We start from the raw sequence: 12,028 nt of genomic DNA, 5'->3' as shown, positions 1-12,028 counted from the left end.
ACTGAGCAACTGAACTGAAGGTGCTTATGGGGTCCATTGGGAAGAGAAGCCTTTCTTCTGGAGTGGCTGCGTGGACTGTGTGAAGGCTAGAGTTATGAAGCCTTTATACCACCATGAGGGACAGAGAATGAAACCAAAGTAGGGAAAGGCAGAAGCAAGAATTAGAGAAATATGCTTCCTGGTGACATCATTTAAGTCCCTGGACTTTGGTATACCTGATCACTTAAGTTATGTTTTTCTTTTCATTTCTAAGCTGGTGAGATTTCTTACTTGTAACCAAGAATCAACACAGAGCTTTACACTGATCACAAGACCTTGCTAGGATTTTGCTGCTTATTCAGTTTAAGCCAACAAACCTGTGTTAGGACTTTGTGTCAGGAGCTGTTTTGGATCTTAATAGGTTTAAAAATTAGTTCCATTGTTTGCCCTGAAAGAGGTTGCACTGGAGGGTTTTCTGGTAATTGTGATTCTTTTTATTCATTCATTCATTCAGTGAATATTGAGTGCTTGTTAGGTACCAGGCAGTGTTCTATGCCCTTGAGATATATTAGTGAACAAAACAGGGAAAGATCTTTGCCCTTATTGAACTATAATTGTGTGTTTATATGTATATGTATGTGTGTGTGTGACAGAGAACAATATAAATACAATAAGTAATCTATTAAAAAGTTATATGCTATAGAAAACAATTGAGCAGGACAAGTTGGACAGTCAAGTCAACCAGCTTCAAACCCTAGTTCTGACTCTTAGAAAGTTCTTTATATTGAAACCAAACTGTCTTCATGTGTCTCCTTCCCGTTGATTCTGGTTCCTAGCCACATAGAACAAGTCATTAAGCCAGAAGTTCTCAGTCTGAGGTTTGTGAATTCCTAGGCAATCTGTGGCTCTGGGTGCACTTGAGCTCCTGAAGTTATTTGCAACATTGTGATTTGTGGGGGTTTTCTCCCTTAGGAAAGGGTCTATAGGTTCCATCAGATTCTCATGGGGCTATGTGACCTTGGACATATTTTATATAAGGATAGGACCTCCAGTTCCCTGCAGCATGTTCAGAAACCTCAGTCTGAAAGTGTGCTGAACTGCAGCTATAGAGAGAATTCAACAGAAAAATGGCAGAAAGCGGGGTGCAGAGGAGCCCAGGGTATACAGGGTCTGCTGAGGTCATGGTCCTGGATTTCAGAAGGGAATACTGATGAAGTGTCACTGTCCATTATTCTCAGCACCTGGACCAATATTTCACACATTTGGGTCCTTAGTACATAGCTGTGAATAATGAGTTAATGTGGGGTTCAAAATGATATCTCTTCCTTGATTCTAAAGCACACTCTGTTTTTCATGTTTTAAAATTTCTAAGATCAGATCTCACTTTACCACATTAAGTATATACATTTGTGTTACTTTTTCATCCCCTCACTCTAAAAACAGTTACTCAATCAGTGGCACTTTCATTAGTCAGGAGAGATGGTTATGATGGTGGTGGTGAGGAGGCATAGAAAGGGGAGGAGAAGCCTCCCTGTTCCTGGTAAGAAGCCAGGTGGTGAGTACTAGGAGAGGTGTCAAGGCTCAAGTGTGAGCCCCTCATATGCTCAGGGCCACACCCCATAGATACCTGGGTTGTTCCGAATGGCTTCCTTTAGTTCCCTCTTTTCCTGCCGCAGCGCCATCAGCTCTGTCCGGATTGTCTCTTTCTCTTTCTCCAGCTTCTCTTTTTCTACCAAGTACCTCCTGGCATCCTCCTCAGCTCGATTCTTACCGTACTTATACTGATGGGCACCTGTAGAGATGAGGCAGGAAAAGGTCCTCAATTCTGAGCTCTGGTGAGAGTACTTGGGTGGTGTTAGCTTCTCTCTCAGCCACAATCTGTCCATAAAATGGGAATATTTAGGTCCGTACCCCTAGACCTATTTAGAGGGAAGGAGAGGAAACTAGGAGCCAGAGGGAGGCAGCAGTGTACAGGGGTGAGGAGGAAGGGCTTTGTTGTTGATAGGTAGCTAGGTTATGTCCAACTCTTGTCCAACTCTTGTGACCCCATGGCCTGCAGCCCGCCAAGCTCCTCTGTCCATGGGATTTCCCAGGCAAGAGTGCTGGAGCGGGTTGCCACTTCCTTCTCTTGGGGATCGTCCTGACTCAGTGTTGAACCTGCATCTCCTGCACTGGCAGGCAAATTCTTTACCACTGAGCCACCAGGGAAAGCCCCACAAGGGCTTTAGAACCAGACAGATGAAGGTCCGTGTCTTCTTTTGCCCATTACTGGTTGTGTGTCATCAGACGAAGTGAATGTGGTGTTTTTGTGCCTTCCCCTAACTTTAGTTTCCTCATTTGTCAATATGGATATCAATCAGGTTTACCTCTTGGCACTGTGATAAGGTTTTAAAGAGATAATTCATGAAAAGTGCTTGGTAAATAGTACCTGGCAAATAGAGCTTAGTAAATGTTAGATAACAATTTAAAATAGATTTTGTGATGTATACACATTTTGGTTTAAAAGGGCATTTTTATAGTTAACTTTCAGTGCATATAGGATAGACAGCTACATGTAACACAGATCTACAGAGAATTGAGACCTGGGGTTAAAGTCAGGCATTGCCTGTTTTATTATTGAGAAAAGGCTGGGGGGAGGGGGGAATAGAGACCTAGTGTTCTACTATAGGCTTTACACTATGGTGGGCAATAACAACAAATTATTATGGCAAAAATTTATTGACCACTTACTATATACTAGGTAATTTATCTGCATTTCTATTTAATTCTCACAAAGTTACTGCTATTTGCTCTGCTTTATTGTTGGGAAAACTGAGGCACAAGAGCTTAGGTCTCACTGCTAACAATGGGAGAACCCAGGTTTGAACTCATGCCTATCTGACTCAAGGATTCATGCTATGAAATACTGCCAAGCTCTAACAAGGCCATAGTCTAACCTTTTAGTGAAGGTTTTACTTTTTTTATGCTACAGTCAGTCACACACAGTCTTTTGTAAGTGGGTGTGGAGCAATTCCCACAGTTTGCTGGTAATTAGGGGGTCTTGTCTCTGCAGCTCTGTAGGGATTGCAGTGGTCACCCATGGCCTATTTAAAAATCAGTTCCTGCTTTAACTACTCTACAATTCAAACCTCATTATAAATAAAGCATGGAGGGCTGAGAAGAGGGCGCATGGCTCCCTGTACTTCCCAGCTATACAGTAGCATCCCAAAGGAGCTGGGTTTCAGACTTTTGGATTTTATAAACTGGTAATAAAACATAAATAGGGATATCCTGATTCACTTTGCTGTACACCTGTAACTAACACCACATTGTAAATCAACTATACTTCAATTTAAAAAAAATTCACAGAAAAAATAGGGTACCAACAAAGGACTGTCAGCATTATATTGTTGACAATATAAAGACCTTAAAACTGCCAATATTATTACTGTTCCCACTGTTTAGCAAAATAATATTTTAACATCAGAAGTTGTATACAAATGTAGAACAGTCATTTATACTGAGTAGAATTAACTTTATGAAAAACTTCATGAACTGTGCTTATTTTTCTCATTTCATTGCAGATGAGTGAAAACTTCCTTATGGACCAAACCAGCAAGTAGACTCACCTTTGGGAGCCACCATTCCGATCCACCTTGCTGTGTCAGCACCGCGGAGAGCGGCTTACCTCACACCCAACCCTGTAATGCTTGAGTGTTAAAGAAGCAAACTAGATTTTCATATCCTCTGTAAGTGATGAGTTGCTTTTCTTTTCTACTTTCAAGATTTTCTCCTTGCTTTTGGCTTTCGCATTTTAGCATGATGTGTCTTTAGCAAATTGTTTATTTATTGCTGCGTGCCTCTGGCTGTAGTGAGCAGGGCTACTCCTCTTTGCCGTGCATGGGCTTCTCATTGCAGTGGCTTCTCTTGTTGCGCAGCACAGGCTCTAGGTGCATGGCAGGCTTCAGTACTTGCAGCGCAAGTGCTCGGTAGTGGTGGTGCATGAGCTTGATTGCTGCACAGCATGTGGAATCTTCCTGGACCAGGCGTTGGATTGAATCCGTGTCCCCTGCATTAGCAGGAGGATTCTTATTCACTGGACCTCCATGGAAGACCTCCAGGAAGTGTGATGTGTCTTTTGTGGATCTCTTTGCCTTTATCCTACTAGAACTTCACTGAATTTCCTATATGGCACATTAATGGTTTCAATAAATTTGGCAACTTTTCAGCTATTATTTCTTCTAACATTTCTTATGCTCCTCTTTTTCTTCTCTCCTTCTAATACTTCCTTTATGTATATGTTAGTACTCTTAATGGTATGTCTCACATTTCTCTGAGGCTCTGTTTATTTTTCTTTGTTCATTTTTCTGTTATTTTAAATGCATAATCTCTATTGATTTATCATGAGGTTTACTGATTCTTTTGCCAGTTCAAATGTACTGTTGAGCCATTTGATAGAACAATGTCATCTTACTTGCTTTTTTTTTCTTTTAACCAACTGAAGCTCATACTTCATTAGATTTACTTAGAATTTATCCAATGTCCTTTTCTTTTGCAGAGCTACCACATTACATTTAGTCATCATGTCTCCTTAGGTTCTTGGCTGTGACATTTCTCAGACTTTGTTTTCTCCCAGTTTTATTGAGATAATTCACATAGCGCTGTGTAAGTTTGAAGTATCGGCTTCCTTGGTGGCTCAGATGGTAAAGAATCCGGTTGCAATGCGGGAGACCTGGGTTCCATCCCTGGGTTGGGAAGATCCCTTGGAGGAGGGCATGTCAACCCACTCCAGTATTCTTGCCTGGAGAATCCCCATGGACAGAGGAACCTGGTGGGCTACTGTCCATGGGGTCTCAAAGAGTCGGACATGACTGAGTGACTAAGCACAGCACACTGTGTAAGTTTAAAGTATACTGTATAAATGATTTGACCTATATAAATCATGAAATGATTACCACAACTAGTTTAGTGAACAGCCATTATCTTGTGTAGATACAAATTTAAAGAAATAGAAAAAAATGTTTTTGCTTGTGATGAGAACTCTTAGCATTTACTCTTTTCTCTTTCATATGTAGCATAGAATGGTGTTAATTATATTCATCATGTTGTACATTACATCTCTAGTATTTATTTATCTTAGAACTGGAAGTTTATACCTTTTGACTGTCCTCATCCAGTTCTCCTCCCCATACTCCCTGCCACTGGTAGCCACAAATCTGATCCCTTTTTCTATAAGCTTGTTTGTTTTTGAACTATTAATGCATGGAACCTACAGTATTATATATTAGTTCCTGGTATATAACATAGTGATTTGATATTTCTATACATTTTAAAATGATCACCATGGTAAGTCTAGTTACCAGCTGTCACCATAAAAAGTTATCATGCAGTTGTCGACTATATTCCCTGAACAGCACATTTCATACCCATGGCTCATTTATTTTATAACAGGAAATCTGTACCTCTTAATCTCCTTCACTCCTCTCCTCCCACGGCCCCCTCCCCTCTGGCAACTTCCTATTGTTCTCTGTATCTATGCCCTTGTTTCTGTGTTACGTTTGCTTGTTTTTTTCAGATTTCATGTATTAGTGAAATTATATGTATTTGCCTTTCTCTGTCTGATGCATTTCACTTAGCATGATACTGTTTAAGGCCATCTGTGTTGTTGCAAAGGGCAGGACTTCACTCTTTTTAATGGCTGAGCAATATTTCATTGTATATATGTATGTCACATCTTTATCCACTCTTTTTGTCGTTTTTTAAAAAATTTTTACTGACATATAGTTGATTTAAAATATTGTGCTTCAGTTGTACAGCAAAGTGATTAATTATACATATCCATATTTTCATTTTTTATCAGATTCTTTTCTCATATAGTTATCACAGAGTATTGAGTAGAGTTCCTTGTGCTATACAGCAGGCAGGGCTTTGTTGGTTTTCTATCTTCTATATAGCTGTGTGTGTATGTTAATCGCAAGCTCCTGATTTATCCTTCCCCCCCATATTTACCCTTTGATTACCATAAATTTTTTTTGATATATGTAAGTCTGTTTCTGGTTTGCAAATAAGTTTGTTTAAAGAAACAGATTCCACGTATGAGTGATACTATGTTTGTCTTTCTCTGTCTTACTTAGTGTGATAATCTCTAGGTCCATCCATATTGCTGCAGATGGCCTTATTTTGTTCTTTTTTATGGCTGAGTAGTATTCCATTGTATTTATGTGCCACATCTTTTTATCCATTCCTCTGTTGATGGATATTTAGATTGCTTCCATGTCTCTAGCTATTGTAAATGGCGCTGCAGTGAACTCTGGGGTCCATGTATCTTTTAAAAATTCAATGGGGTCCAAATATCTTTTCGAATTGTTTTTTTCTGGATATATGCCCAGGAGTGGGATTGCTGGATCGTATGGTAGTTCTATTTGTAGGTTTTTAAGGAGCCTCCATACTGTTCTCCATGGTGGTCGTACTAATTTACATTCCCACCAACAGTGTAGGTGGGCTCCTTTTTCTCCACACCCTCTTCAGCATTTATTATTTATAGACTTTTTGATGATATTTTGATTTGCATTTCTCATATACTATGATGTTGAGCATCTTTTTATATGCTTTTTGGCCACCTGTATGTCTTCTTTGGAGAACTATTTAGATCATCTACTGTCTTTTGATTGCATTTTTTTTTTAATGTAATGCTGTGTGAACTGTTTGTATATTTTGGAGATTAATCCCTTGTTAGTTGCTTTGTTTGCAGATATTTTCGCCCATTCATTCTATGGGTTGTCTTTTTGTTTCGTTTATAGTTTCCTTTGCTGTGCAGAAGCTTTTAAGTTTAATTGGATCCTGTTTTGTTTTGTTTTTTAATTTTCATTACTCTAGGGGATAATATAATCTTCTAAAAAGATATTGCTGTGATTTATGTCAAAGAGTGTTCTGCCTATGTTTTTCCCTAGGAGTTTTATAGTGTCCAGCCTCACATTTGGGTCTTTGATTCATTTTGAATTTATTTTTGAGTATGGTATAAGTGAATATTCTAATTATATTCTTTTACATGTAGCTGTTCAGGTTCCCCAGCACCACTTATTGAAGAGATTCTTTGCTCCATTGTATATTCTTGCCTCTTTTGTTACAGACTAATTGACCATGGGTGTATGGATTTATTTCTGGGCTTTCTATCCTTGTTGCATTGATCTATATTTCTGTTCCTCTGCCAGTACCATATTGTTTTGATTACTATAGCTTTGTAGTATAGTCTGACGTCAGGGAGCCTGATTCCTCCAGCTCCGTTTTTCTTCTCAGGATTGCTTAGGCTATTCAGGGTCTTTAGGGTTTCCAAACAAGTTAAAAATTTTTTTGGTTCTATTTATGTAAAAAATGCTCTTGGTAATTTGATAGGAATTGCACTGAATTCCTATTCAGGCATTCCTGAATGCCTACAATTCCTAGGCAGTTGTAGACTGCCCTGCACAGTATAGTCATTTTGATAATATTGATTCTTCCAAGAATATGGTATATATCTTTCCATCTGTTTATGTCATCTTTGACTTTTTCATCATTGTTTTATAGTTTCAGAGTATGGTCTTTTGTCTCCTTAGGTAGCCTTTTATTCCTAGGTATTTCATTCTCTTTGATGCAATAGTAAATGGGATTGTTTCCTTAATTTCTCTTTCTGATCTTTCATTGTTAGTGTAAAGGAAGGAAAGAGATTTCTGTGTATTAATTTTGTATCCTGCAACTTTACCAAATTCATTGTTAAACTCTAGTAGTTTTCTGGTAGCATCTTTAGGATTTTCTATGTGTAGTATCACGTCATCTGCAAACTGACAATTTTACTTCTTGCTTTCCAATTTGAATTCCTTTTCATTCCTTTTTCTTCTCTGATTGCCATGGCTAGGACTTCACAACTATGTTGAATAAAAGTGATGACAGTGGACATTCTTGCATTGTTTCTGATCTTAGAGGGAATGCTTATAGCTTTTCACCACTGAGAATGATTTTAGCTGTGAATTTGTCATATATAGCCTTTATTATCTTGAGGTAAATTCCATTTATGCCCACTTTCTGGAGAGTTTTTATCATAAATCAGTGTTGAATTGTGTCAAAAGCTTTCTCTGCATCTATTGAGATAATCACATGGTTTTTATCCTTCATTGTGGTAATATGGTGTACCACACTGATTGATTTGTGGATATTGAAGAATCCTTGCATCCCTGGGATAAATCCCTCTTAATCACAGTGTGTGATCCTTTTAATGTATTATTGGGTTTGGTTTGCTAGTATCTTGTTGAGAATTTTTGTGTCTATGTTCATCAGTAATACTGGCCTATATAGTTTTCTTTTTTGTGGTATCTTTCTCTGGTTTTGGTATCAGGGTGATGGTGGCCTCTGATGTTGATCCACAGAGGGTGCAGCCTTAGGCATATACGGTCACCTTGGAGGACAGTCATTTTAGCAGGACTTTCTTCCTGATCTCTCTGTTACACTGCCTGACTCTTGGTATCATATCCAGCTGTTGCTGCTGCTGCTGCTAAGTTGCTGTTAGGTTCCACTAATTGTCAGCTGATTGTTCTATTGTTTTTGATAATGCTCTGTATCAACATTTGCTCCACATTCTATTCCCACTAAAGTCAATTCTTTTGAAGGAGAGCTTTGGAGTTAAGTGGGTTTTTTTTAAGTTAATTAATTTCTTTATGGCTGTGCTGGGTCTTTGTTGCTGTGTGTGGGCTTCCTCTAGTTGCAGCAAGTGGGGTCTGTTCTCTTGTGGTGCATGAGCTCACTGCAGTGGCTTCTCATTGTGGTGCACAGGCTCTGGGGTGCATGGGCCTCAGTAGTTGTGGCACGTGGGCCTAGTTGCCTTGCTGCATGTGGGATCTTCCAGACCAGGGATTCAACCCATTTCCTTTGCAATGGCAGGCAGATTCTCAACCATTAAACCACCAAGCAAGTCCCTGGAGTTCAATGTTTTTATGACTTGCCTTTCTTTTTACCCTGGGCAAAAGTCTCAGAGTCACTATTCTGAACAATGGCCTGCTTCTCTTAGAGTGACATCTTTGTTTGGGAACTGGGTGCTGGGTGGGGACTGTTATCTCTGATCTTCTAAACTTGCCTCTCCTAGGGTGGAAGCCCTGCCTTATGAGTGATCTGGGGTGAGGGCATTCAGGGCCCCCATATCCTTGGCCTGCCCAACCTTGAGTACAACATTTGCCCTATGAGTGGAGTCTGGGAGCACCCTACTTGTGGGCTGCACTCACCCATTTAATTTAATGTCTGTAATACATAATTGGTGATTTAATGTCTGTAATACATAATTGGTGGTGATAAATGCTGGTGACTTGTTCTTACTGGGGAGATACTGCTACTCTTGACTGGGTGTGAGAGGAGAGAGAGCCCTGTTTTCTTGTCCACAGCTGCCTAGAGTAGAGATTCTGCCTCACTGAGTTGGTAAAGAGGTAAAGGAATGGGTTGTGGCTCAGATGTCACAAAGTCTCTTAGCTGAGATTTAGTAAATTATCTAGAGTAAATCTTCACTTGCCATATACCCTTAGGAAAGTTTCTGGAGACTTAGATGACTGATTTAGCAGTCCTCACTGGTTATGGTTGTTTTCTGGGAAACAGGTCTGTGGAGCTTCTAATGCCACCATTTCCTCAGTAGTCCCCTCAGTTCCCATGATTTTTGTGTTCTTGTGTGTCCTTTTGCCGTCCCCTTCCACCATAGATAGGGCTGACCTGTGTAACCATTAGGATGTGGCAGAAATAATCACAAAAGCCAGTTCACGAAAACAACGCAGCTTCTACTCTGTTCCTCCTTCCTGGGTCATGTGCTGTCGGGGAAGCCAGCACATGACTTGTCTTGTCATGAGGACAAGCAGCCCAGTGCTGAGGTCCCCATGGCAAGGAACTGAGGTCTCCTTCCAAAAGCCAGCACAGACTTGCCAGGCATACACATGAACCACCTTGGGAGCCGATTCTCTAGCATGTCAAGCTATCAGATGATTTCAGATGACCAGCTGACTTCTTGACTGTGACCTCATGAGAGACCCTAAGCCAGAGCTACCTGTCTAAGCTGTCTTGGGATTCCTGACCCACAGACACTGACATAACAAACACTTATGTTTTGAGCTGGGAAATTTTGGGTAATTTATTATGTAGCAATAGGTAATTAATACATGATCTTGGGTAAAACCCTTCTCTTATGTTCTTATTTCTTCATCTGAAAAACATTGTTGGACTAGATCCATGGTTTCCAGCTGTCTTCGAGGAGCTGTATGATTTCACAGTGATGGGTAACAGGCTACTGGATGGAGTAAAGGGATAGCCAAGCAGGTCTCTGGACTCCAGGCAAAGCAGCTCTGCTTTTTCTCTTTCTTATAAACTGAGCCTCAGTATAAGATTTGATTTGAAGAATTTTAAAAAAAATCTTTGTTCTAGTTTTTTTTTTTTGTTACATTTTGTGATTTCTTCAATCTTACATGCTTATTTCAATTCAGTTTCCCATTTTGAAATGGGTATTCCATAGGCTGTGCATTTCTAGTGTCCACAAGTCTATAAGGAATGTTACAACAACCCTTTAATTGTTCAGAGAGGAAACTCTGGAGAGGGGAGGGACTTTTCCAAAGTTACATAGTAGTTTAGTGACCAAGTAAGGAATGGAATACAAATCTCCTGACTCTAGAAGAGATTATCTGTGCTAATGAAGTGGACTTCCCTGGTGGCTCAGTGGTAAAGAACCCACCTGCCAATACAGGACAAGTGGGTTTGATCCCTGGGTGGGGAAGATCCCCTGGAGGAGGAAATGGCAACCCACTCTAGTATTCTTGCCTGGAGAATCCCATGGACAGAGGAGCCTGGTGGGCTACAGTCCATGGGTTCAAAGAGTCAGATACAACTGAGCAAATAAACAACAATGATATGGAGTGATCATAAAGAAAAGTATTTTAAAAAATAAATCTTCAAAAAGCAAAGACTAGAACTTGACTCTGTTCAGGTACAGGGGGAAGAAAGTAAAAGCAACAGAAGACTCTTGGGACATGCTGTCCTACAGAAAGCTGGCTTGCTCATAGAGATAAATCATACGGGAGTAGAGATTTATGTTGGGAATCAAAGAGACCTTTTACCATAGAGTTTTCTGACACAGTTAGTCATTACTTTGCAGTGTGGCAATCAGGCAGTTCAACAAACTTTTATGAAGTGCTATGCAGAGCCTGAGCTGGGACACAGAGGTGAACTCTCTCTATATATGTGGCTTTATGTAGTGCTAAAATTTTTAAATAGTTGCTGACATTAAGAAATAAGTAGATTTCTGGTTTGTTTTGAATAATTGGCAAATCTGAGCTGGCAGTGCTGCCTGGGGGCCTTGGCTGGAGCTGAGTGTTGGCTGCCCCTAGAGCTGGGGCCTGAGCACTCCAGTTTCCTTCAGTCTCCCCCAGCCCGCTCCTGTTGTTTTCCCTCTGCGGCCTTCTGCTCACTGCCCTTTATCACTCTGCTTGTGCTGTTATTTTTCGTAGAGTATTTTCTTACACCTCTCCTTACTCACTTACCATATGACCCCTGGGAGGATCTGATTTTGAGACCCCCTCCCCACCCCACCCTGCCTCTGTCCTGGACATTCCCCTCCTTTCCTCTCTTGCACACACAACTTACTGGAGGCGTGGCGCTTGACTTTGACCTGTGGGTCCACCCGATGGGACTTCTCACTGCAGGTGGAGGCATGGCGCTTGACCTGGGCTCCAGAGGGACGCTCAGGCTCCTCGTCCTAGGTGGGAGATGGAAGAAGCTAAAGCATGGGTGGGCTCCGAGCCCTCAGTGTGGGTGCTTGGAGATGTGCACTTGATGGTTGAGTGCTGCCTGACCTCTGAGATGTTGGCCTTACACTTGTAGTTGTGTGCAGCCCTCAGCAGTCTATAAACCACTTGCAATGGCAGTATGTTACTTGATCCTCATACCTTCCTAAAGGCAACCCTAAACTGGAATTTCTGCTGAGTGGAAAATTAGGACATCTCAAAAGACTTTGGGTGACCATATTTGATTTACCATAGATTTTTTTGTCAGTACATCAATTGGATGTATAAATTTT

At 40.6% G+C, this 12,028-nt stretch overlaps 1 protein-coding gene across 3 annotated transcripts in view; it reads right to left on the bottom strand.

Annotated features, from left to right (window-relative positions):
* AFAP1L1 (actin filament associated protein 1 like 1) overlaps positions 1 to 12,028 on the bottom strand; it is a 67,722-nt gene that overhangs the window by 6,112 nt on the left and 49,582 nt on the right. For all 3 annotated transcript variants that reach the window (XM_068979927.1, XM_068979926.1, XM_068979928.1), the window contains 2 exons: positions 11,596 to 11,707; positions 1,607 to 1,771 (listed from right to left, as the gene is read on the bottom strand). In XM_068979927.1, coding sequence (XP_068836028.1) covers positions 1,607 to 1,771; positions 11,596 to 11,707 — 277 coding nt within the window. The remainder of the gene's footprint in view (positions 1 to 1,606; positions 1,772 to 11,595; positions 11,708 to 12,028) is intronic.

This window comes from Capricornis sumatraensis, chromosome 9, assembly GCF_032405125.1.
Source record: "Capricornis sumatraensis isolate serow.1 chromosome 9, serow.2, whole genome shotgun sequence".
In the NCBI taxonomy this organism is placed as follows: domain Eukaryota; kingdom Metazoa; phylum Chordata; class Mammalia; order Artiodactyla; family Bovidae; genus Capricornis; species Capricornis sumatraensis.
This window is presented reverse-complemented; position numbering and strand designations above follow the sequence as displayed.